Source organism: Quercus lobata, chromosome 2 (genome assembly GCF_001633185.2).
Source record: "Quercus lobata isolate SW786 chromosome 2, ValleyOak3.0 Primary Assembly, whole genome shotgun sequence".
In the NCBI taxonomy this organism is placed as follows: domain Eukaryota; kingdom Viridiplantae; phylum Streptophyta; class Magnoliopsida; order Fagales; family Fagaceae; genus Quercus; species Quercus lobata.
The window spans coordinates 73928719-73955001 of record NC_044905.1 but is presented as its reverse complement, the minus strand read 5'-3'; the positions used below and the strand labels follow the sequence as shown (position 1 = coordinate 73955001).

Genomic DNA, 26283 nt, shown 5'->3' with positions numbered 1-26283 from the left:
AAAATCGAGAGAGAGAACCTTTTTTTGTGTGGGGAAGATAAAAGGTTAGAGGAAAAGTGATATTAAAACAAATAGTATTGGGGAGATGAGAAATGTTGGAAAAAATGTAACAATAATTTGAGAATTAATAAGAAGAAAATGTGTTAAAAATGAGAGAGAGAGAGTTGAAAATATGTGAATGATGTGGCCTTTCTATGTTCCAAACAAACGTAGACCCCAATAACTTGTGTCAAATGCATTGACAAAAAAAGAAAAAAAAAGAAAAAAGAAACCCAAAAAAGGAAAAAAAGAAAAAAGAAAAAGAAATCGGAATATCACACGTGGCAACCAAACAGAAGCTTCGGTTAAAGAAACACCATTAAAGTTTGTTTCACCTTACTTGTCAATCCTCCACGTGGCAACTGGCAACCTCAGTCACACAAAAAAAATCCCATAAATACCAAACTAAAAAAGAATCCCATAATACAATACTACTTTTAAAACCTATTTATCAACAACTGATTCGATGAACAAACAAACATTACCGTTCATAAAACGACATCGCTTATTTTCCTTGCCTTTAGCAATAATTCTCAAACCCCAGCAAGCAACTACAAAATTGAGCAATTTGTCTGTAACATTAATATACTTTTATTCTTAGTTTTTAGTTAGTAATTTAAATTTTTTTTTTTTTTTTTTTGGGGATTCTTTAACGTCGTAAAATTGAGATGATGAAAGTGAAATTGTAGTTGTTGTAAATTAAACTTGTCGGCAAGAAATAATGTCGTCTCCGGAGATTTCCGGAATCTTGGAGAACTCAAAGGAGCTCGATCGGTTAAGGAAAGAACAAGAGGAAGTGCTGGTCGAGATCAACAAGATGCATAAGAAGCTTCAAGCCAGTAAGCCTTTCCTGTTTTAACTAATTGACCCAAATTTATAAATTCAAATAAAAATTGAAACTTGAGGTTCAGTCTTTATCTTTTAGTACCTTGGATTAATGGGTATGTGTTAATTTAGTTAATGTTTGTGTTCTTGTTTAGATTTTTTTTTTTTAAAAATTTTTTTTAAAATTTTTAAAATTTTTATAGTTATGTGTTTGAATGCTTTGAGTTTTTGTTTTTTTGGAGATGGGTTTGATTGAAATTAGCTGCTATTTGAGGTATCCTAGCTGGGTTTTTTTTTTTTCTAATTATGAGCATTGTAACAATTGGTTTTGGTGTCATTGACTGTGGTTATGTTTTGAAGGGATGATTTGGGTGGTTTTTTATTTATTTATCAGTTTGTGAGTGTGAGAAAGTTTAAACTACTATCTGGGTGTTCATTTTTGGGGAAGTCAAGATGGGAATTATTTGATCATGGGATTAAAATGTGTAAATTGTGGACCTGTAATCGGTCGCTGTGTCGTGATCAATGAGGACCTCATCAGCTCATCACTTTAGCTAAATTTTGTTGTATAGTTCATTATAGGTCGACTTTATGGGTTATAGAAGCTCTACTTTGTCGGGATTCCTTAAGTTAAAAATAATCGTGAATTTAAGACAACAAGTGGGATTACTGTGTTAACTTCTAGCTTATTTAGGATACTTGGTAGGGATACCGGATGTGTTGAGTATATGTCATTAAGGGTGCGTTTGGATACCGCTTATTTTGCTGAAAACAATTAAAAAAAAAAATGTTGGTTACTGTTCACACTAAAAAACAGTGTTCATATGCTTGGTGCACTGTTCATGGGAACAGTGCACCAGGTGCTGGTCCAAAAAAAAAGGGGGCTGAAACGCAAAACGTCCAAACATGGACGTGATCCAAATGCTCACTAAGGGAAAACAGCTACTTAGATACTCTGATGATTATTTGCGTGTATACAGTCACTGTTTCATATGAAGACTGATGCATCTTTTCATACAAACCTCTTATAATTATATTCAACGGTATCTTATTTTGTCATAAATGATATCTTGTAAGGCTGGAAACTGAAGATCATATTTGTTGGAGACCCACAGTATGGAAGTTATTTGAGGTTAAATCTTTTTAGAAACTGCTTTCTAATGGGGAATCTAACTCTTTTCCCTGGAATTCGATTTGGAAGGTCAAAGTCCCTTTAAAAGTGTCCTTTTTTGTGCGAACTACCATTTGGGTGAGAATTCTGACTTTAGATAACCTTTGGACTTCGGAGGTGCGGGATTATTGTTGTTGACCGGTGCTTTTAGTGTAAGAAGAATAGACAGAATGTAGATCATATTATGCTGCAGTGTGAGTATTCTAGGCTAGGGAATTATGGTCTTTGGTTTTGTGCTTATTTGGTGTGCAATGGGTTATGCCTCGCCGTGTGGTGGACTTGTTGGCTGGTTGGATGGGTCGCTTTAGCAAACTCGGGTGGTAATTGCTGGAAGGCCATTCCTTTGTGCCTTATGTGGATCATTTGGCTTGAGTGGAACGATCGGGCTTTTGAAGTAACAGAACGCACAGCAATGGAGCTTAAGATGATTGTCTTAAGATCTCTGTTTGATTTGATGGCTGTAACGCCCATGTACTTGAGATCTATATATATTTCTTCCTTAGATTCCTGTAATATATCTTAATTCTGCAGTTCCAGTACACATCTTTTGTACTACTGGAGGCGTATTCCTTCATTCTACTAAAATTTCTTACTTACCTATTAAAAATAAATGATATGATTGTAATCATATGTTGCCTTTTATTACTGGCTTCTTTATATTATCCATTTATGAAAGGTAAGGAATGGTAACATACAACAGTATAATAAAATATCTACCATGCGTGTCAACTCGACCTTAAGATAAATGGGTACATGTGGAAGAAGGAATACATTATGCGATAATATCTGATTAAGCCTCCATTTGGATCTATTAAAGAACATAGGAGAGTAATAGAAAAGTTTAAAATTGCTTAGTTAGGTATCTAATTTCTTAAGCAATATAGTAATTTCCTTTTTCTCACCCAAATTCCAAACAGATTCATATACCCGACTTTAGAAAGTTTATGTCAAATAATTGAAAATTGTTTCATATGTATATTGAATGGGGGAAAAAAAGAGTCACAGGGTTGATTCAGTTTAGGAATAGAGTCTAAAAGGACTTCAATGGAAAAAATAGAATGAAGATAATCGGTATGAGGAAATCTGTAGAAGTCTAAATCCTAAGCTAGCTAGGTTTTGTTTCTAATTATGAGCTTTGTTGACAATTGGTTTTGGTGTCATTGAATGTGGATGTGTTTTGAAGGGATGACGTGGGTGGTTTTTATCAATTTATGAGTGTGAGAAAGTTTAAATTACCATCTTGGTTTTCATTTTTAGGAAAGCCTATATTTGATCATGGGATTAAAATGTGTAGATTGTGGACCTGGAATTAGTCACTCGGTTGTGATCAATGGGGAGGTCACCACTTTAACTAAATTTTGTTGTTTAATTTAGTAGTTTGTGCTAAGTCTGTAAAGGTGCCTAATTTGGATTACTAGAGTTCATATTAGATCAAGTTTATGGGTTATAGGAGCTCAACTTTGATAGGATTCCTTTAGTGATAAATAAACATGGATTTAAGATGACAAGAGGGATCACTGTGTTAGCTTCTAGATTGTTAAGGATGCTTGATCGGGATATCGGTGGTATTGAGAATATGTCATTAAGGGAATACAGCTAGTTAGATCCTCCGATGATTATTTGAGTGTATACAGTCACTGTTTCATATAAGGACCGGTGCATCTTTTCACACAAACCTCTTATAAATGATATCATTGTAATCTTATGTTACCTTTTATTACTAATTTTTTTTATATTACCCATTTATGTAAGGTAAGAAATGGTGATATACAACTCAATAATAAAAAAATCTATGCACATCAACTTGACCTTAAGATAAATGGGTACATGTAGAAAAATGAATATTGTATGCAATAAATCATATGCCAGTTTCAACCTTTGTGCAAGAGTCAAGTGTTTGACAAAGGACAAAACCAAAACAATGCAAAAATAAATTTGAAAAACAGAAAAATAAAAGATAGATGTCCTAGGAGTTAGCACCAAGCAAGAGAATACAAACTTCTAGGAGTTAGCACCTAGGGTTGCCTGGAGTCAACATCAGACCATTATAAAATTCTAAGAGAAATTTTATTAATTGATCAAACTGTAAAACAAAACTGAAGCCTTGGATTCTTTAAATAAAGTTCCAAACATTTTATCCTAGTAGGGATAGAAAATAACTTTACTTTTCTTGCAAGAAAAGAACTCAAACGCCTAACCAAACAGGAAAAGAAAACATCAAATTTCATAAAAGAAACCCTAATTATTAAATGACTGGGATTAGGTCTTTAGGCCCAATCATTAGTTGGCGGTCTTCTTTTTACATCTATGCCATAGGTCTGTGTAACTGGAGGCCTACATCTTGGCTTCTATCAATTCTTACAGATTAACTTCCTTTGCATGCATTTGTTATGTTTCATATATTATACTTCAATTGTACAGACAATTACCTATGAAGCCAAAATCTATAAGAGGCTGCTTCTCTGTAACTATGCATAAAAGTCAGTAAAGTTAAATTCTGTAAGAGATTGTTTCAAAACATCTCAAACTTACTTTATTGAGCATATTAATGATAACTTTTTCATGATCTCCAAACTCATAGCTGCTGCTGTCCATTGGACTATGTTTGATTGCATGATGTTTGTTAAACTACCGATTGTTCCAAAAGTTTAAGTTGTTAGGAAATAGTGAATTTATTTACTTAACCATAAGTTTAACACTCCCCCTCACTTGTGGAGGCCTAACAAGTGAGGTTTTTAAATTTTAAATGGAAGGTAGAGTAAAGCCAGGGATCGAACTTAGGATCTCCTGCTTTGATACCATGTTAAACTACCGATTGTCCCAAAAATTTAAGCTGTTAGGAAATGGTGAATTTATTCACTTAACCATAAGTCTAGCAATGTTGAAGGGAAGGGAACATTACCTTTTTCTAAAGTGTTTGGTTTTATGTTATTTGTTTCATAGTTATTAACAACTAAAACACACTCTTTTTCTTGCCCGTTCCTACCTTGTCTCCAAGTTGGAGGACCGTGGAGGGAGTGGGCTTCATGCAATCTGCCACTCTTCTTCCCCTTCTCCACCGGATTACACAAAGAATAGCCACTTTCCTCCTTCCCTTTTCAGTTACCCACCTTTTTTCTCCCTCAAGCAAGCATTGCCAAAGCCCCCATGCTAACTAAATGGTTGTTTGATGCCAAAATAACTCCATGAATGATTGGGAACTAGATGTAGTGGCGGCTTTTAATCACATCTTGGAGACCCATATTCCTTCTGATGAGGTTGGAGATCTGATGAGGTGGAAGTTGAGGAAGAATGAGGAGTTTGAGATTCGATCTTTTTATTGTGGGCCGAGGGCATCATCCTTTGTTATCTTCCCTTGGAAAGCAATTTGGGGGGTTAAGGCTTCCTAGAGAGTTTCCATTTTTGTTTGGACAGTGGCTTGGGAAAAGATTCTCACAGCTGATAGTTTAAGGAGGAGAGGCTTTTATTTAGTAGATTGGTGTTGCATGTGCAGATGTGATGGGGAATTAGTGGACCATCTTTTACTTCATTGTGGGTAGGCTTGCTGGTTGTGGAATTTTGTTTTTAAATCTTTTGGGGTTGCATGGGTGATTCCTGAGAGGGTGAATGATCTTTTGCTCAGGTGGAGGAATTGGCTAGGGAAGCATTCTTCAGAAATTTGGAATTTGATGCCATTGTGTTTGATGTGGTGTATTTGGAGGGAGAGAAACGAGACCTTTGAGGATATGGAATGCTAGAGGGAGCAACATCTTGAGTCTTTTATAGGGACTTTGTTTGATTGGTCACAGATTTGGGGACTCACATCTATTGAGTCCCTCCCAATGTATTTAGAGTCCCTTTCTTATTGTACATAGTTTTATGTCTCTTTTGTATTTTTGTGGCTACTTCATGTTTTTTCCATGTCATAGTCTTTTTTTAATGATATCTTATCTTACCTATTTTAAAAAAAAAAAAATTATTTACATTAAGTTAACAAAAATTATATACTTTATGAAGATTCGTATTAATTAATTATCTAAAGCTACTAATTGACAACACCACTGCCACCACTATAATTATCTTTCACTGCAGTCACCTTTCCACTTTTAGTTGAGAACAATAACCTTTCCACCATCTTTTTGCTAGTCCTTAAGACTGTTGTTGCCACCATCAATCACTAACCCACTGCTACTATTATCTTGACCCCCATACATCACTATTATCATCTCAATTTCAGCCATTTACCTATTCCGCCACCACTATTGTCATTGACAGCCATGCAACTGAATCCCACCACTACCATCCCAATGTCTCCGGCAGTAAACTACAATGTGATCCCAATGTCTCCGGCAGTAAACTACAATGCGATCCAATATCCTTCCTTGACATTCTAGTTCTGTTTTCTTTTGTAGTTGGTTTTTATATCTTTTGTTGTATGTTGTTGCAGCTCCTGAGGTGGTTGAGAAGCCTGGGGATAATTCATTATCTAGGTTGAAAATTTTGTATACTCATGCAAAAGAGCTGTCAGAGACTGAAGTAACGTATGTCCAATATTTTTTTTTTGGGATTATGTCCATTCTATAACTTTTATAAAGTTGATATCTTCTACTTTCTTTCGTTTTTTATTTATTTGATTTATTTTTATTTTAAAGAAATGTATTTTGCACCATATATGATTCTCAGTATTGTACTTGGCTGTAGCGTTTCCACCATGTTGTTAAATCAACTTGATGCTCTGCTTCCTTCCGGGCCTTCAGGACAACCACGAAGAAGGATAGGTTTGTAATAGAATCTTTGAGCCATAAGATTGGTTATTATGGACACATTAATGAATGCTGAAAGCTTTTGATCAAGGTTTCCTTTTTAAGGTTTTCAGTGATAAATAGCTTATATAAATAAAACAGTTTTCAATAATAATAACCAGCTGATAAATGTCCCTAGCCTTGGTTTGTTTTTAATTTACGTTCTAATGCATATTCTACTAGCCATAAGGAGTTATGCATCAGTAACGTTGTAATCAAGCTTTCATGTTTAAAGTTTACAAAGTTTTTTTTTTTTGGTTACTTTCATCTTTCTTTTATGGCTACTTTCCAATACATATTCTACTAGCTGTGTAGAGTTATGCATTTGGACTTTGATGGGAAGAAATTGGAGTGTAGATAAGCATGTATGTCTATTATATTGTTGAGATAAAAAGAACTTGTGTGCGTATCAGATTGCAATTCTCTTGATTCACAGCGGGAACTTAGCTATTCTCATGTGTACTTTTGCATTTAAAAAAAGGTTATGTTATTTTTAATTACTTTTAGTCTTTAGATTACCTGTAGTCTTTGGATTTCCATTTAGTGCTCTAAAGAGGATCAAATGCCAAGAACTTCAAGATTAGCCATCTTAAACAGCACTCTTAAATTTAATGCTGGGCATTTCATGACAAGCTAATAACTTAAATCTTTTAATTAGTTAATTGAAGCATATTTTTCAGTTTTCAAAATTACTCTGCAATCCTGTTGCTAATCATTGACTGTGTCTGCTATACATTGTGATAGATAGTTGCATCAACAACAATGGATGTGGCATGTTATCAAGTTTTGGTGGTTGACGGGCAAAACTTCTCACAAATAAGTTTTAAAAAGGCATATAAATTAGCATTTAAGTGTCATCAACTTGTACAGCTTTACTTGTGAATATAAAACACGAAGCCAGTAAAATGCATTTTCATGGCTGATTCTAACGAGATGCTTGTCTTGCTTTATGGAATTAGATACTTAGTTCATTTGGCTGACAATACATAAATTACAGAAGGCAATGATCAGAAAAGGAAAAGAATGAAGAATGATTCAGATATTTCAAGGAGTTCCACTAGTATGCGAAGTCAACTTGAGGCTTGTTCTAATTTAAAGGGTGAACAGGTATATTATGATATATTTTTTAATCATGCATGATTTCTTTATAGATACCACATCCAACTAATTAATTCTTTTGGTGAACAAATTCTTTCTCTTGAATGGTTTTTTGTGCCATTCTGTTTTATTAATGTGAATTGTTATTTCAGGTAGCAGCTAGAGTCAGACTAGATGAGGCTGATAAGGATGAGTGGTTTGTTGTAAAAGTTCTGCATTTTGATAAGGAGACAAGAGAGTAAGTTTAGTTCCTGTAAATTGGACATCATCATGTCATTATTTTAACTTTGTCAGAGAATTAAAGCACTTCTTCAAGATCATCATGAGTTTGAGCCAGCTCATCAAATGATAATTGTGTTGTTTGAGCTTGAAGCTAGCTCAAGAAAGAAAAAGAAAAAAAAGAAAAGAGCCAAGCTCATCTTATGACTTTCCCATTTATCTATCAAATTTGATTGTGGCACCAATTCAATTGCCTGGCTCAACATCAAGTTGAAGCTTGGGCTATGAACTTATTTTGGAATGAATTAAGGCATGGAGGAGATGCAGCTTTTCTATTGAATAGGTGCAATGTATAAGCATTTAAACACATGCCAAATGAATATAACCGTCTAACTCAGAAATATTATATGCTCCATATTTCACATGCCTAAGTAGAACTTGACTGCTTGAGGCTGAGTCATTGAGGAATGATACCATAAGGGTTAATCTAGATTGCTTAATATACAAAGTTGAATGAGCTTGTTGTGGAGATAACATCATACTGTTTGTGATCTGCTTGGTTTATTTTTACCCTAGATAGAAGTTACTGCATTTATCTTGTGTTTCCAGTAATTAGTGATGGAATTTACTCAAAAAAAAAAAGTAATTAGTGATGGAACAAAGGTATAAGGAATATTCTTCTTGATGCGGAATGGGTAGGTAGAAAATGGATAACAAAACATCTAGTTCAAAATTCTAAAATGAAATATGGTATTTAAATAAGAAAAAAAAAAATGAAATAATAAACTCTTAAATTATGTTGGTTGTGCTCCCTGCATCACTACTTTAAAGCCCAAATTCAAAATTCAAAAATGAATATGGTATCTCAAATAAGAAAAATTCTTGAATAATAAGTCTCAAATAATTCTGGTTGTACTACCTGCATCACTATCCTAGGTCTTTATTTTATTTTATTTTATTTTAAATAAAAATTGTTTTACCTTCAGAGATTACTTTATTCCTGATTTATGAAGAAGCAACTCTAATTGCAGATTTGAAGTCCTAGATGAGGAACCGGGTGATGATGATGAGGGTGGCGGCCAAAGGTAACTGTCTTTTTCTGACTCCAATTTGACTACCCAATGTTATATTCTATTTAGATACTTCTATGTTATCTTTCTATTTCCATAATTTTGTATAATTACTTGGCTTAACTATGCATGCTACTTGACTCATTGAGAATTCTCTTACATCTTAATGGTTTTAGGTTATAGAGTGATCTGGGTTTTATTAGCTTACAGATAGTTTCTACTGGAATTAAACTACATCTAAGAGGCTTAATTTTATTGAAAATCATACTGTTTCTAAGGGTTGTATGACTTTTGACTGCATCTTTTCCACCAAGGAAACATAGGGAGAGAGAAAGGAATACGAAAAAGAAAAAAGAAAAGCCTTTTCCAATTTTTTGTAAAGCCCCCCTCCCCACCCCCCCTTTCTTTTTTCTTGATGCTTCTTTGTGACTAGTACTCTGTTGTGTCAAAATTGCTTTTCTTTTTGCCCTGATTTAAATTGGTCTCTAAGCTGGCCAGTTTGTTATGAAGAGTCCTTATGTGTTGGTGATTGCTAGATGTGACTTTCTTTATTAAAAATATGTAAAGAATGTGGATAAGTCTTTCAGATTTATGATTGAAACTTACATGGTTTGTGGTGAGCTGGATTTGGCCAGAGATGCTGTGTGTTGCCTTTTCTTATCATTTTTTTTTCTTTGGCAAGTAATGATGAGTGCTGGTTGTCCTACTGTTAGTTGCGTGGAGGAATAATATGGTTTACTTTTCTATGTAATTGAACTATTTTCATCTGAGATTGACATTCTTTTTTCTTTTTTCCTTGCTGCTCTTAGAAAGTACAAGCTGCCCATGTCAAGAATAATTCCTTTCCCCAAGAAAAATGATCTTAGTAACGTCCAAGATTTCCCTACTGGAAGTCAAGTTTTGGCTGTCTATCCAGGAACGACTGCACTTTATAAGGCAACTGTTGTTAATGTCCATCGCAAGGTGACATTTCTATCTATTTTCTTTAATTGAACAGAAGTTATTATTAATTTCCTGTGAATTCCAATATTCTATAGATTCTTACATTCCTTTTAAATATGCCTGAGAGTTTGGTGAATCTAACTACTAGTCGTAATTTTGCATGTTGTGGCCTTCTGTCAATGGTTCAAAATATATCCAGAGGAAGACGGATGAGTAAGTGATATCATTCTTTGTCTTCTATCGTCAGTGTATAATTTTGGAAAGAGTGCATAAAATTTTTTGCGTTTTGGGAACCCAACCAAAAAAAAAAAGAGGACCTCAATTTGTGTTATTAGTTTCTTGTAGGTTATGGTGCACAGTTTTTAATACCATAGCTTCTTATGTAATTTGATTTCCTTAGTCACTGAAATGATAAACATATGAGAAAAAAAAAATTGATTGTTTAACGTTTTTTAAGGAAACAAGTAGGCTGAATTTCTTTAGCAAAGTCATCTCTTAATGTAAGGAAGATGCAGAAGAATGATGACATCGCCATATGGTTCCACTTTCCAAATGTATCAATCTTCTGTATATTGAAACCTGAGAAATTTTCACTCTAATAAGTTATTTATATTATGTTGTCAATAATATCATGTTTTGGTTGGGCAGTTATTTACTGGAATTTGACGATGATGAGGAAAATGGAGCATTGCCGCAAAGGACGGTACCCTTCCAAAAGGTGGTAGCTCTGCCTGAGGAACCTCGTCAATGAATTCATGCTGTTTATAGCCATGTATAAATCTCAAGTGTTATGTAGCATTGTGAACCTGAACATTGACATGCCTTATTATGTTCCTCTTTTGGTCATTTGGAGGCGATAATGTAAAACTATCTTCTGTTACTTTTCTATGTTATATAGAAGGAAAATTTATTCCTTGTTACTCTCTCTCTCTCTCTCTACTTCCAAGACTTTCTGTTCTTCTGTCCATTCCCGTTAACTTTTTTCTTACATCTCGAACCAAGTGGTACTATTTTTAGCATTAGAGAATCTGACATGAACCATTACATTTTAAAAAAAAAAAAAAGGGCATGCTAGAGGTGAACAAGTGGTATGCAATTATTGTTTACGAAAGTTATTTTTAAAGTCAAGGCAATTATTGTTTACGAAAGTTATTTTTGAAGTCAAGGGACAAAAAAAAATCTTTTTAAATAGTTTAGGGATAAAAAAAAAAAAAAAAAATTTCAAGTTTAAGAACAAAAAGTTCATAAATGAGAAAGAACTTCGTGTAAATTTTAGGGACCAAAAAAATATGTTTGCAATGTGAATTTTGAAGTTGGTTCTTACAATATTGGTAAAGTAGCTAAAGTTTTGTTTGATTAGCACTATTTTTTTTTTTTTTTTTTATAGAAGTTTTTCTTTTATTCCATCAAATAATTTCTAGATGAGTAGGTATTTTTGTGAATGAGATAAGATTAGCAATGAGGACTGTATTGGGAGGAGGTTTCGTGGGTATAGACTATATAAGGAAAGTTGAAGATATAAAATACATAATTTTATTAGATAAACTCATAAACCTGAAACTAATGATGAAATTAGATGCTTAGCTTTGCTTTGTGACTATTATGGTATTTTCATATTTTGAATGGATTGATTCACCTACTTGAAGGCGTGGGAGTGAAATTGCTGTACACCTCATGTTAAAATAAAAATTATTCCAAACTGTGTGTAAAATGTGCTTTAGCTTTCTTAGAGAGATTCTTCTCAAAAAAAAAAAAAAAAAAAAAAAAAATTCTTAGAAAGGTAAATTACATTTTAAACCTTATATTTTAGGGGTAGTTTCAAATCAAATCATATATAGTTTGAAAATTTTCAACTCAAACATTTAAGTTTAAGATTATTACAAGTTAAACCTTATATTTTTGTTACTTTCAAATTTAATACTACATTTCCAAAATAATATCAATTTAAATATGACCTTTTTGGTTTTGATTAGGGGTTTAAATTGATATGATTTTTAAAAGTTCAAGGTTTGATTTGAAACCAACAAAACTAGGTTAAAAAATAATTTTCATCCTTGAATTCACATTAATTTTGTTTTTTGCCTCTCAAAAATTTTAAGGATAGTTCCCCCCCTCTCAATAGTATAGGGGTAAAAATAGGGAGGGTAAAAGAAATTTATTATTATTATTATTATTTTTGTATAAAAAAATCTAAGGTTTAATTTGATTGGTCATAAGGATAATCATTCTTATTAGGTAAGAGGAGACCAACTTGGTGATTACCCTTTTTACTAAACCATGGGAAGCCCTGAGCAGTTTATCGAACAAATTTTGCACCAAACTCACCCATCCTTTTTGGCACAATAATAAAACTAGGTTAAAATATTATTTTTGCCTTTGGAATTTGCATGAATTTTTTTTTGTCCCTAAAAATTTTTAAGAAGCATTTTTTCCCATTAGTTTAGAAATAAAAATAAGGACGTAAATACATACATATATATATATATATATATATATATATAGAAAAAAAAGAATAGGGATGAATTTTTTTTTTTTTTTTAAGAAGTGTAAAGATATAAATTTAGAAAGTATACAATTTTTAAAAGTTTAGGGATGAAAAACTAATTTTCTAAAGTTTAAGGATAGAAACTAAAATCATACAAATTTTAGGGATGAATAAAGTTTAAAGGATTTTTTTTTTTCATAAATGCAAAAGGCTCTTCTTTAGAAAAATTCTTTACGTCTAATTATGTTATAAAATAACTATTCTTAAAATTATAAGATTAAATTTTACTTAGTTAGGGACCTGAATAAAAAAAAAAAAAACTTTTTCCTTAAAAAAAAAAACAATAACATGTACAACAACAACACTACCCAATACCCATGTACTGAAACGAATACAAAGTTTTCACCAAAAAAAGAAAAAGAAAGAAAGAAGCGAATGCAAAGTCCGAGTTCGGAGTTCTGACCCCGACACTCTCTTTTGCATACTTTCTCTCTCTCTCTCTCGCACACACACACAGCTCTGGTGCTTTCTTTTTGGTTTCTATTGTTTCATCCAAATTCTTGTCCTTGATAAAATCGTTCTGCTCTGTTTTTTTTATTTTCCTTCATACACAATAATTCGCATTTGGCAAAGCTCCTTATCTAGTCCCAACTCAACTCAATCGAGTCCAACCCAGTTCAGCAAGTTGCACAGGGAGGGCTTTCTTCATAGTTCTTCAAACCTTTACATTCGGTAAAACCCCCTAATTTCTTTATTTAAATTACATTTAGCAAAACTACGTTAAAGTTTCTTTCTTTCTTTTTGTTTTTGTGAATTTGGATTCAAATTAATATATTCATAATTTTTTTTATGCTTCTCCTTTTTCACTAGGATGCTAGATATGAAATTTAGATTAGTGGGGTTGTATCAATGAGGCCTATGCTATGCACAATACCCATATCAGTGCTATCAAGGTTACATACACAGAATCCTTTTATGTGGATAGTTCTCAAATATTTCATCCAAAAAAAAAAAAAAAATCTTGGAAGCTTCTGTATATAGTTGTTAATGCAGGTAGGAAAAGCTTGTATTGGATTTTACTTGTCATTACTTTCAATTGTTTTTTTCCTGCTTGAAATTTGCATAGAATTATAGTTTTCCACCCATCATTTTGTGTTTATAGAAACCCCATTTTCTCTCCAACTAGTTTACTGTACTTATAAGCAAATGGAAAACATATTACTATTTTCCTTGGCCAATGAGCTATACCTCAAATGGCACTTTCTCATTTCATTATAATGGATGAAGGGTGAGGTTGTGGGTACGAGACCCACTGGGTTAGTGCATAGCTCACTGATTAAAAAAGAACTGTTTTCCTTGCAATGTTTTGGTTGTTTAGCTTTAGTATTTCTAGGTTCTCATTTGCATTCTTTGGGTTATATTTGATGCGGATTGTTTAAAAGAAATTCACCTGAAAGGCCAAAAAAAAAAATCTTGGAATCTACTATATGATTGTTAATGGAGGTGGGAAGAGCTTGTAATGGGATTTGAAATCACTTGGAATTTTTTTTTTCCTTCTTAATTTGCATGGGATGATAATTTTCAACCCTTTTTTTAATTTATATATAATGACCCCATTTTCTGTTGAACCATTTTACTGTATATTTTTGATAAGTCACCCTTTTACTGTATATATAAGCAAATGGAAACATATTACTATTTTTCCTAGCAAAATTTTAGTTATTGGGTTTTCATTTGCATTCTCAGGGTTATATACTCTTGCTAGATATTGAAGAGGTGTGTGTAAAGAACTGCAAAATGGTGATTAAAATGCTTCTGCAAAACCTTAATTATAGTAATCATCGAGTGCATGCTCTGCTGCCCCTTCAGTACTTTATTCGAAACTTTTCACTCTGGTCAATGAAAAAGGATCCAGATCTCGAGTTGGCTCTGTCTAGAAATCGTCGATGGATAGTCAATAATCAGATCAAGAACATAATTCTTCGATGCCCAAACCAGGCAGCATCTGTGAAATTCCTGCAGAAGAAATTCAAGACCCTTGATCTCCAAGGAAAAGCTATAAATTGGCTTAAAAAATACCCGTGCTGCTTTGAAGTTTATCTTGTTGGTGACGAGTACTATTGCCGGCTAACAAAACGGATGATGTTTTTGATAGAAGAGGAAGAATCTGTCAAAGATAATCAGGAACCGATATTTGTTGATAGATTGGCAAAGTTGCTTATGATGAGCTTGAATCATAGACTCAATGTTATGAAACTTAATGAATTAAAGAGAAACTTTGGTTTTCCAGATGACTATCTAATTAGAATTGTGCCGAAGTACTCGGATATGTTCCGGATAGTTAATTATAGTGGGAGACGGAGTTCAATGGAAATTGAACTGGTTTCTTGGAACCCTGATTTAGCAGTTTCCACAATTGAAGCCTCTGCTCGGAAGCATGGTTCTCAGCCATGTTTTTCATGTTCATTGCCCTCAACTTGGGTGAAGTCATGGGAAAGGTTTCATGAATTTAATGCATCTCCTTATATTTCGCCCTACTTGGACCCCAGAGGTTTATTGGAGGGATCGAAGGAGTCGGAGAAGAGGACTGTGGGCATGGTGCACGAGTTATTGTCATTGACACTGTGGAAGAAAGTGTCAATAGTGAAGCTAGGCCATTTTAGGAGAGAGTTTGGCATGCCAGAGAAATTGAATGTTCTGCTGCTTAAGCACCCTGGCATATTTTATGTTTCAAATAAGTATCAAATATATACTGTACTTCTTAGAGAGGGATATAATGGGTCAGAACTAATAGATAAAGATCCTCTAGTTGTTGTGAAGGAAAGATTTGGGGAGCTAATGCAGGAGGGACTTCATGAATATAATAAGAGGCACTATTTGGTGAATTTAGAGAAGAGAAAGAAAGACATGGTTTTAGGTAGATTAAACAAAAGCAAGGATAGAAACTCTGAAATGTCTGAAAATGATGACCAGGGAGACAAGTTAGGAGGTCTGTTTGACCCAGAAGAAAGAAAACGGTTTTATAAAATTCTCTTTGATGAGGTTGTTCCATAAACTTCAATGGAGGTGCGTTCTGGTGTTTAAGATATCAACTTTCTGCATGTATTTATTCACAGTCTTGGAGTTCTCCATGACTTACATGTCACCAATATTTCTTATGAAGAAGTAACTCTTATGTGCAGATTTGAAGTACTAGATGAGGGATTGAGTGATGATGATGAGGGTGGTGGTCAAAGGTAACTCTCTTTTTATTGACTCCAATCCACTCAATGTCAAAATTCTGTTTAGATACTTCAATGTTATCTTTTCTGTCACATTATTTTGTATGATTACATGGCTTATTATGCATGCTACTTGATTCATGTGGAGAATTCTCTTATGTCTTGATGATTTTAAGATTATGGAGTGATCTTGAGTTTATTGGCTTTCTGATAGTTTCTCCTGGCACAAACAAATTAGATTTAGTTTTTTTGATAAGTAACCAAAAACAAATTAGATTTAGTTATAGAGAATTATCGTTCCCTAGATGAATATCTTTATGTATTGAAGCCCTCAAGGTCATCTGTGATGAACTAGCTGCTATACACAAACCTGTTGATGATGCAGACAAAGTCTACTGGGCCCTCAATGGACTTGGAAGCAAGTATGACAACCTTGTCATAGCCATGCAGGTAAGATCTCCTTTACCATCTTTTGAATAGTTTGTTAATCTCTTGTCAATCTGTGAAAGAAGACAAGAAAATCACAGCTTGAATGAAAATAAAGCATTGTTTGCTCAATCTCAAAATAGAGGTCAACGGTCTTCAAACAGTTGTAGTCAAGGATATTGTGGAGGTGGCAACTTTAATCCAAATGGACAGCTTTACTCAATCTCACTACAGTTGGGCTCAACAGCCTACTTCTTGAGGCACCTTGAAAGGACTAGTTGGACAAACACAACAATGTACTCAACAGCTGAATCACAATGCTCAAAAGGACATGGCTTTACTCAATCTCACTACACTTGGGCTCAACAGCCTACTTCTTAGGTACCTCGAAAAGAATAGTTGGACAAACACAACAACGTATTCAACAGCTGAATCACAATGCTCAAAAGCAAAAGGTGATTGTTATACATCAAATATGTGAGAAACCGGGACATAAAGCTATCAGTTGTTGAAATAGATACAATCATGCCTATCAAGATGAAGAGATCCCCATAAGCCGTGGCAGTAATGGCTTTCTCTGATCCACAAGATCTTGAATGGATTCCTAGGTCAGTAATGTGCAACCTCTCTGACTAATCCACGGGACTCCTTGAATGGATTCCTTATTGAGTGCAACCTCTCATGACTAATGATACGGGTAAACTCCACTCACTTTACCCTTATTGAGGTTCAGATATAACTAATGTGACGGGAAGAGTATAAAATCACTCATGTTGGAAATATGTCTATATCTACTCCATATGGATTACAGGATCTTAAAAATGTTCTGTTGGTGTTGAATATTACAAAGAATTTGCTTTCTGTTGGAAAACTTATTGATAATTTATTTTGTGTCACCATTTTCTCATCCAATGGCTTTGTGATTAGAGATGAGAAAACATGGAAGACATTGCCTCATGGTCATGGAAAAGATGGTCTTTGCATGTGGGAGGAAGCATATGCTTTGTTCTCTACAAATGAAAGCTTTAGAGAAGATTTGGCACCAACAGTCAGGAAACCCTATACAAAAATTATTTCCTATCTTAAGCAAAAATCCATTTGTTGAAGTTAGATGGTTAAAACTTGTAAACTTTCATATCTTGTTGACAAGGCACATAGTGATTTTCCACTACATAAGATACATTGTGATCTATGGTGCATGGCACCAATTACTTCTGTCCAAATTTTTTGATACTATGTGTCCTTTATCTACACATGGATGTATACTTTAAGGTATAAATCATTGTCTTTGATTGATTCCAAAGATTCAAGAAATTGGTGGAATTACAACATAAGCATAAAATTAGAGCTTTGCAAAGTGATGAAGGTGGTGGATTTGGAAAAATGGAATTCTCAAAATATTTATCTAACCATTGCATAATTAGACAATGTCTTGTCCTCGAAATATACCTAATACTCCAGGAAATACCCCCATATAGTAGAATCAATGGGGTCTCACTTTACCGTATCATGGTAAAGTAACAAGTTTGTGTGTTGAAGCATTCCCCACAACAGTGTTTCTGATAGATCATCATCCTACACCAGTATTAGGTATGGAAACTCCCTTTAAACTCCTACATGGAAAAGATCTTGATACACCTATCTATCTATATATATATATATATATATATATATATAATATCTAAAATTTAGTGTAGCATTTAAGATTATTACGGTCTTGTAGAGCTACATCATTGGCCAAGTCACCATTTTTTATTATTCAATTGTTACTTTAATTTTTTGATAATATTAAATATATTAAACCAATTAAGATATTATTAGAAAAAAAAAAAAAAAAAAAAACTATCCAAGTTGAATGTGTAAAGTCAAGTGGTTAATATATTTAATATTATAAAAAATTAGAACAAATCAATACATAAAAAAAGGGTGATGTGGCCAATGACTTGGTATATCTCAGTTTAATATGGTCCAAATTGGTCTACTCGGCCCATTTAGTATACTTCGGTCCATTTCAATGCACTTACTTAAAAATAGGAAAAGATAGGTTTGGATTGAGATTACTTATTCTAAATTCAAATTTATTAAAAAATATAGATGGTAAAAAGTACTAATATTATTTTAATTGTTTAATTTAATGATTTGTGGCATTATATCTCTTTATGTTTTTTTCTCCTTATTTGAAATTAGCATTTAGTTTGAGTAAATTACACAATTTGAGTGTTTTTTTTTTTCGATAAGTAATAAAGATGTATATTCAAAAAAACTACCTCATGCATAAAGTCATAAGGCAGAGATAAAATTTACAGAAAAAGAAGATAAAAAACATAAAGAAAAGATACTAATTACAAAGAAAGGAGCTAAGGAACATAGAGAGAGAATTACTAGAGGTGAGTCTCCAAGCCCTAAACCAATCAAAAAGGGAGCCACTGAAGAAGCCAATAATTGGTCATCGAAATTTTCTATGTCCTCAAACGTCCTCCAATTTCGCTCCCTCCATAGACACCACATTAAGCATAGTGAAGCTAAATTCCAAATGCTAGATGACTGCTTTCCAGGCCAATTCCACCAACCAAAGAGAGTATCCGCAATTGATCTTGACAAGACCCAAGAAATCCCAAAAGATCTAAACACCAAACTCCATAACCGGTAAGCCTTACCACAATGCAGTAGCAAATGATCCACCGTCTCCCTATTACAATGACACATAATGTACCAGTCAACAAAGTCCATCCCTCTACCCCTCAAATTGTCACCTGTAAGGATTTTATCCCATACAGTAGTCCACACAAAGAAAGAAACACGCCGAGGGGTCTTAACCTTCCAAACACCTTTCCAAGGAAATATAATGGGCAAGGGTCCTCTTAACTTATTATAAAATGATCAGATATCAAAATCCCCATTCTTCGTCAACTTTCATCGCATACGATCTCCATTCTTAGTTGGAGGTAAATTAGAGCCCAAAGTACGGAGAAATTCATCCACACCACCCATTTCCCAATCATTTGGTCTCCGAATGAAACGAATATCTCAGCTTCTTTGTTCCCTTATCTCCAACCGTTCAAGAGAAGAGGTCACTGATGCCTCTTTATTGGAGGCAATCCCATACACAATCGGAAAGGTCAATTGAAGTGGAGAATCCCCACACCATTGATCTGTCCAAAGCTTCACTCTATCCCCTATCCCTACCTTAAACTGAATATTTTTACTAAAAACTTGCTAGCCCCATTCAGATGCTTCTCCACAAACCATACCCATGTACCCCTCTATCTAGCTTGGAAGTCCAACCCCCCCATTCTTCCCCAAACTTTAGAGCTACAACCTTTCTCCAGAACCTTGTCTCCTCAACCCCAAACCGCCATAACCATTTCCCTAGCGAGGCTTTATTAAAAGTAGTTAATTTCCTTACTCCTAACCCACCATTTTCCAGAGGTGCACACACCTTATCCCATCCCACCAGATGTGTCTTGGAGTCCCCCCACAAAAAATCCCTTTGCAACCTTTCAATTTTATTGGTGACATGTGTAGGGATAGTAAAAAGAGATAAAAAGTAAGTCGAAAGACTAGATAATGTACTCTTAAGCAACATCAGTCTTCCACCTTTTGACAAATACATTTTCTTCCAACCAACCAACTTACGCTCAATTTTCTCCAATATGGGATTCCAAATAGTAGGGGACTTGTGGGATGCCCCCAGTGGCATACCAAGATAGGTCATGGGCAAAGACCCAATCCGGCAACCTAAGATCTCTGCCAAGACATGAATATTAGGAACCTCCCCAATGGGAACCTTCTCACTCTTCAAAGCATTAACCTTTAATCTTGTCACAGTCTAGAAACAAAGGAGCATCCGAACATGTAGAATGTGCTCCTCATCTGCATCATGAATCAGAATCGTATTATCCGTAAACAAAAGATGTGAGACACATACCCTTTCACCCCTTTTACCATCAACCCTAAAACCTCGAAGTAAACTAGCACCTTTAACTCTTTTCATCATCTTATTGAAAACCTTCATCATAACTAGAAACAACATAGGAGATAGCCGGTCCCCTTGTCTCAATCCCCTCAAACACCCAAAAAAGTCAGCTGGAGACCCATTAACCAAAACAGAGAATTGGACTATAGATATACATGTACGGATCCACCTACACCACCTCACCCCAAATCCCATTCTCTTCAACAAATCTAGAAGAGCCTTGCAATTCACATGATCATAGACTTTCTCAATGTCTAGTTTACAAATAACCCCTAGAATCATACTCTTCACCCTACTATCAACACACTCATTTGCAATAAGAACTGAATCAAGTATCTGTTTACCACTCACAAAACTGTTATGAGGCTTAGATATCAATTGATCCAAAACCTCTTTCAAGCGGTTTGCCAAAACCTTAGCCAAGATCTTGTATACACTCCCCACCAAGCTAATAGGTCTAAAATCTCAGATATTGGAGGCACCATTCTTCTTAGGGATTAGGGCTATGAAAGTTGCATTAAGGGATTTTTCAAACTTACTGTATTGATAAAACTCTTCAAACACAGCTAAAACATTTCTTTCCACAACTCCCCAACAATGGTGATAGAAGACCATAGAAAAACCATCAGGACTCGGAGTTTTATCTCCTTCCAACTCTTTAACAACACGAAGAATCTCCTCATTTTTTCAAACCTCCGTTCAAGCCAGTCCCTCCCCAGCCCCTCAATCTGATTAAACTCCAAACCTTCCACAAAAGGCCTCCACTCCTTTGTTTCCTTGTACAAGTTTTTATAAAATCATACTACTTGGTCCACCATCTCTGATTCGTCCTCATAAATAACCCCATCCACCTCCAACATACTAATTTGATTATACCTTCTCCGCGAATTAGCCACCTTATGGAAGAATTTGGTATTGTTGTCTCCTTCCTTAATGCAAAGCATCCTCGATTTTTTTCTCCACGAGACTTCTTCAAAGAAAGAGGTTCTATATTTGAGATCTCATCACAACCCTTTCATCTATCTCCACTTCAGAAAGGCTAGAATCCCCTTCCTTAGCGTCCAATAATTTCAAGGCCTCCAACAACTCTTTCTTCTGACGACCTACATTTCCAAACTCACTATGGTTCCACTGAATAATGTCTCCTTTCAGAGCCTTCAACTTCTTGGCAAGCACAAAACTGGGAGTACTTGAGAAAGAGTATTGATTCCACCAAGAATTAACCCTATCTGTAAACCCATCTGTCTTTAACCACATGTTCTCAAACCTAAAAGGACTCTTCCCCCTCAATATCCTCCCTGCCTCCACTAATATGGGGAAGTGGTCAGAGAGAGGACGAGGTAAAACCTGCTGGATCACATCCAAATAGTGGTCCTCCCAATCATGAGAAACCAAAGCCCTGTCTATCCTAGACATTGAAGGTTGATCCGAGCCACTAGACCAAGTATAATTCCCTCCTTCCAACGGCAAATCTATCAAATTAAGCTCCTCAATGAACTCAAAAAAATTCTCCATCCTTGAGTGTTTTTAAATGATATAATTTGAATTTGAAAACCAATTTTTACGTCAGATAGAAATTAGGGTATTGCTATAACTATGATTCTTTTAACCTTTTAAATGATTCAGATGAGCACATGAATTTTTTTTATTTTATTTTATTGACATGTGAAATGAAGCTCATTTTGCAATATATAAGTTACTCAAAATACCATGGCAAAAATTCATTTCTAAAAAAAATTATTGTCCTCTCCATTCTCAAACAAGAGTGATCATATATATATATTTTTTCATACAAGCACTTAAAATAGTTAATATGACAACATAAGGCCGCATGAAGCAAGCTCTTTATGTTGGTGACTCTATTGTGTAGTTGGAAGAGGTACCAAACTTTTTACTGAACAAAAAAAATAACATCAACACCACACAAAAAATTGTAACTGTCCCACGCCTGCAACTACTAGTACTAATTTATGATGTTTGACATATGATTTTGATCACACTAACGCCTTTGACATGCTTGGATAATTGGAATTGGTGGGTCTGAGAGTGAACCATTGAGTATGTGATTAGCAAACCACTGATTGGCAGCCTGAGAGTAGTGCACACCATCCCAGCTAACATACTGTGAAGGATTAGTACAAGAAGCACCATACACCTCACTTCCATTTACAATTGCTTTTGACCCACACCATACATGATCGTAATTCACATGATACCCACAGCAGACCTTCAGGGGATCGGCAAATCCTGTAAAAGAAGTTACTCATGTAAAGCAAGTTGTCCCAGAATCACAGCATCAGTAATAGCCATCACATTTGACACTTTTCTTTGACATGAATGTAACAATGGCCCTAAGGTAGAAACCCAAATGCAGTCTTTTCACAAGGAAGACAGGCCAGAATGGCAAGTGACATTATACTTTTTGAGCTTTTGTGCTCTTTTTTCCTCAGCTTTGACTTCATTTTGATATTACTTTAGTTAAAAGGTATATTTCTTTTTAGATTAAAAAAAAAAAAAAAAACGACGACAACCAAGCTTTAGCCCCAAAAATTTGGGGTTGTGTATGGATTCTCAACAAACTAATCTTGGTTTTCCACATGTATTCTTTTATGAAATATCAAACTAATTAATTGTGATAAACATCGTGATAAATACCTTAATTATTTGCATTGCTGATTAGTCCATATTTTGCAGCATATAGATCCACATATGTTATTGCTGCTTCTGGGAGCTCTGCCCTTAGTTTGATCACCCTGTCCTTGAGCTGCTTGTTGAACCCTACAGCCATGTCATTTTGACCCTTGACACAGCCTTGCTGGTCCAGATAGCCAGGCGGTGGATTATGATTGTAAAAAAAATTCAAAGGCAAGCATCCAATAGGCCCCGTGTTGTGTATCCAGAATGTCCTCCCCCCTTGTTGATATATGCGCTGCAAGTAGTCCATTACAATCATTTCATATTAAGACATGCTTAATTAAACTCACAATTGTTCAATGTTTCAGATCTTAGCAATGCTAGAGAAAATAGAGAGAAAAGAGAATCAACACAGAAATTTAAGTGCTTTGGCAATGTCTTTACAGTGTATTTACTGCACAAGAGCGGGCAGTGGAAAAATTCACTATAAGAAAATAACGGATTTACAGTGTATTTACTGCACATTAAATTTCCCAATATACCCTAATCATAATATCATACCCCAACCTATTATTCAGCACAGGCCAATATATATATGTATATATTTATATATAATACCACTTTAAGCTAGAGATCAGTGTTACTTTCCCTTCAGAATATGAGCCAGTCTCTAACAACAATCTTCTTATTTCAAGAAATCCTAGTAATCTTGTTACTTACTTGGACTGCTGTGGCTAACTGATTGACAATGTCTGGCAATGCTGCACGAAGTTGGTCGAAGCTCATCTTTCGAAAACCAGCAGAAAGATCATTCTGACCAATATCAAATGTGTAAAGAGCCTTGGAGAAGTCCTGGGGTCTGGGAAGATTGTTTCTTGTCTTGGCTGGGAGTCACAACAAACAAAATAAGCTGATGAAAAGAAGCTCATCCAAACACACAACAATTAGTCCTTTTTCTTTTAATGAGAATAACCTTGGTTGTAGAGATCAGCAGTGCGTGCTTTGAACTGCAGGAATTGCACAATCTGGATGTCAAGAGAGAAAGGACTAATGCCATTTTCAAATATGGTTTCATTTTGCCTTCTAATAGTTGATCCTCCAGTGGCAAAATTTGCTCCATGCCGGTAATTTGTTCCGAGTGAATTCAAGTATGCACTCAAGTATGGCAATCTTAGGCGCTCAGCTGCATATATAAAATTTCTCAAATTAGACTACTGTCCTGAATCTATGCATTTACCATAATAGATAAGTAGAGTGATATAGAAATGTATGTACCTATGAAGTCTATGAGTACCCGACCATCAGAGTCCCTTCCAGCAGGCTTATGAAAGAATGAATCACCATATGGTGCTATAATGGGATCAAATGCTGCTGATATGCCTCCAGTGTCTGAATTTGAGTCACCAAAGTTGTAGATTGCTGGAAACTTACAAGGAGCTGAGCGTTGCAGCTCCTTACCACTCACACCTAGAACACATAAAACCAAGAACCCAGTTAATAATAGTCTCCCAAACTCCATTGGTGCGGCATAAAAGTAGTTCATGCTGACCACTCTAATTTATAGGGACCAAGAGCCAGAGGCCTAATTTAGGAAATAGTCTAGACTTATCTTATTTTTTTTGCTATAAATAGACTATACTTATCTACTTACTCGATCAGTTAATCTTTCTGTATTGAACTACTAGAGTCTACAAGTCTAGTAACAAAAGAAAAAGGGTAAATTTCATTCACACCCCTTGAGGTTTGAGCTAATGCCAATCAGGTTCAAGACTTTTCAAAACTAACCAGTTTGGTCCCTAAAGCTAATTTAGTCCCTAAAAAAAATTAAGAAAAAATAACTAATTATTTATGGACTAAGTTGGTTTTAAGGATCAAATTGGCTAGTTTTGAAAAGTCTTGGATTTGGTTAGCATTAGCCCAAACCTCAAGGTATGTTAGTGAAATTTACCCAGAAAAAAATAAGGTCTCCATTCCTTGCCATAGATAGAAAAAGAAGCATCTATATTTGTTCTTTTAAGCTGCACAATCCTAAGCATACATGGTTAGAACTGAGAAGACCCTAATATTAGGAAGGAATGGAACCGTGATTTCATCTAAGGACCCAAAGATTGAAACAAAAAATTTCAATAATGAAAAATAAGAAATAAAAAACGCCAAATCTATATCTATATATTACTAAAAACTGAAGTGTAGCATTTAATGTTGCTATGCTCAGGTTGAGCCATATTAGCAGTCATGTCATTACCATTCTTTTTCTTGAATTTGTCATACAATTTAAAATTAGTTTTCCTAAAATTAAAAATACTAATAAAATAAAATAATTCCCAACCCTATCTCTTTCATGGTTACAATTTTAGACGCTAACCCTTTGTGTTCCACGGTTACAATTTCAAACGGCAACCCTTTGTGTTCCACGATTACAATCTCAGACGGCAATCTTTTAGCTTTACATCAGCATTCACGTCATTATCTTTTTTCTTTCCAATTTTTCTATAATTGTTTTTAACATTTATTTTTTAAAATATTTACACTTCTCCAACCTTTCTCCCTTCCTTTCCTTTTCATCTCCCCATTGCTTCTCCAACTTTTCTCCCTCCTTTACCTTTCATCTTCCCACTATCCTCACATTAATATCATTCTTCATCTTTTCCTTCATCTTCCTTTATTTTTGTTTCTTCTTATTCACACCCTCTTACTATAAATTTGTCGCTATTTCTTCCATTCTATGCATAGTTTTCCCTCACAACAAAAAGGTTCTCTCTCTCTCTCTCTCTCTCTCTCTCAATTTTTTGGTTTTCTTGCATCTTTGCTTTAGGTTGATAATTTTTTATATTCTTTAAAACTCTACTTTGGGTTAATGCAATTTATTTATTTATTTTTTTAAATAATTGTCATTGGTTTTTTTTTTTTGTTCTCTTTGATTGTTAAATTTTATCCTATTGAGTTATAAAAAATTAAATATAACATATAAAAATATAATATTATTCTATTTCATAGCATGATTTGGATAATTTGGTATTTATTGTAATTTGGTATTTATTCTATTACATAGCATAATTTTTAATAGTGCTCAATTTAGATGTTAAACTATGAGACTTTACAAATTTAAAATTTATTTTTTAATCATTTATGGTGTTCAAAGTACTTTTAATAGTTGTATTAGAAATACTCTATAATACCATTTATTTAGAGAAAAGAAAATGTTAGCCAAATGAAAATAATCGGATGGGTGAAAAATTTTAACTTTTGCAATTTTATTTAAATTATTATTATTTTATAACAATGCATATATAGAAATTTAATTCTCAGATTTTGCTAATAATTTTTTATTTGATAATATGTTTTGGATGGACAAAATTACAATTTTTGCAAAGAAAATAACCTCAATAGATTATC

At 34.3% G+C, this 26283-nt stretch overlaps 2 protein-coding genes and 1 pseudogene across 9 annotated transcripts; 2 read left to right on the top strand and 1 right to left on the bottom strand.

The window, feature by feature from the left end:
• The first annotated feature begins 479 nt into the window (after positions 1 to 479).
• Positions 480 to 11068, top strand: LOC115976561 (SAGA-associated factor 29 homolog A-like). Of its 2 annotated transcripts, none has more exons than XM_031097900.1 (9): positions 480 to 878; positions 6462 to 6555; positions 6716 to 6792; positions 7817 to 7923; positions 8067 to 8152; positions 9165 to 9218; positions 10013 to 10166; positions 10345 to 10358; positions 10794 to 11068. In XM_031097900.1, exons 1-9 carry the CDS (start codon positions 761 to 763, stop codon positions 10894 to 10896), a joined length of 807 nt encoding a protein of 268 aa, XP_030953760.1. In that variant the 5' UTR covers positions 480 to 760; the 3' UTR covers positions 10897 to 11068. The 2 variants fall into 2 exon arrangements, with proteins under 2 accessions (XP_030953760.1, XP_030953759.1); XM_031097899.1 differs by having other exon boundaries at positions 7814 to 7923.
• A 1962-nt stretch (positions 11069 to 13030) lies between these two features.
• LOC115976560 (protein WHAT'S THIS FACTOR 1 homolog, chloroplastic) lies at positions 13031 to 16908 on the top strand. Of its 6 annotated transcripts, none has more exons than XR_004088335.1 (5): positions 13031 to 13362; positions 14377 to 15696; positions 15813 to 15866; positions 16237 to 16301; positions 16421 to 16908. XR_004088335.1 is itself a non-coding variant. In XM_031097898.1 (3 exons), the coding sequence occupies exon 2, from the start codon at positions 14428 to 14430 to the stop codon at positions 15682 to 15684; it is 1257 nt and encodes a 418-aa protein (XP_030953758.1). In that variant the 5' UTR covers positions 13031 to 13362; positions 14377 to 14427; the 3' UTR covers positions 15685 to 15696; positions 15813 to 16908. The 6 variants fall into 6 exon arrangements, 1 of the variants encoding a protein (XP_030953758.1); XR_004088334.1 differs by having other exon boundaries at positions 16180 to 16301; XR_004088333.1 differs by having other exon boundaries at positions 16237 to 16908.
• Positions 16909 to 22004: 5096 nt separating this feature from the next.
• On the bottom strand, positions 22005 to 24458 carry LOC115976558 (annotated as a pseudogene). The gene is made up of 5 exons (XR_004088330.1): positions 24163 to 24458; positions 23861 to 24070; positions 23608 to 23771; positions 22909 to 23182; positions 22005 to 22500 (listed from the first exon to the last, which is right to left on the bottom strand). The product of XR_004088330.1 is annotated as a GDSL esterase/lipase At5g14450-like (transcript).
• Positions 24459 to 26283: the final 1825 nt, after the last annotated feature.

What these genes read in the sequence shown, in the direction of transcription:
- LOC115976561 (XM_031097899.1), top strand. Translation starts at nt 761, where the DNA reads ATGTCGTCTCCGGAGATTTCCGGAATCTTGGAGAACTCAAAGGAGCTC. An exon ending in ACAACCACGAAGAAGGATAG is followed by an intron (nt 6,793 to 7,813) that starts GTTTGTAATAGA and finishes CATAAATTACAG; the next exon opens with AAGGCAATGATCAGAAAAGG. An exon ending in CTAATTTAAAGGGTGAACAG is followed by an intron (nt 7,924 to 8,066) that starts GTATATTATGAT and finishes TTGTTATTTCAG; the next exon opens with GTAGCAGCTAGAGTCAGACT.
- LOC115976560 (XM_031097898.1), top strand. Translation starts at nt 14,428, where the DNA reads ATGGTGATTAAAATGCTTCTGCAAAACCTTAATTATAGTAATCATCGA.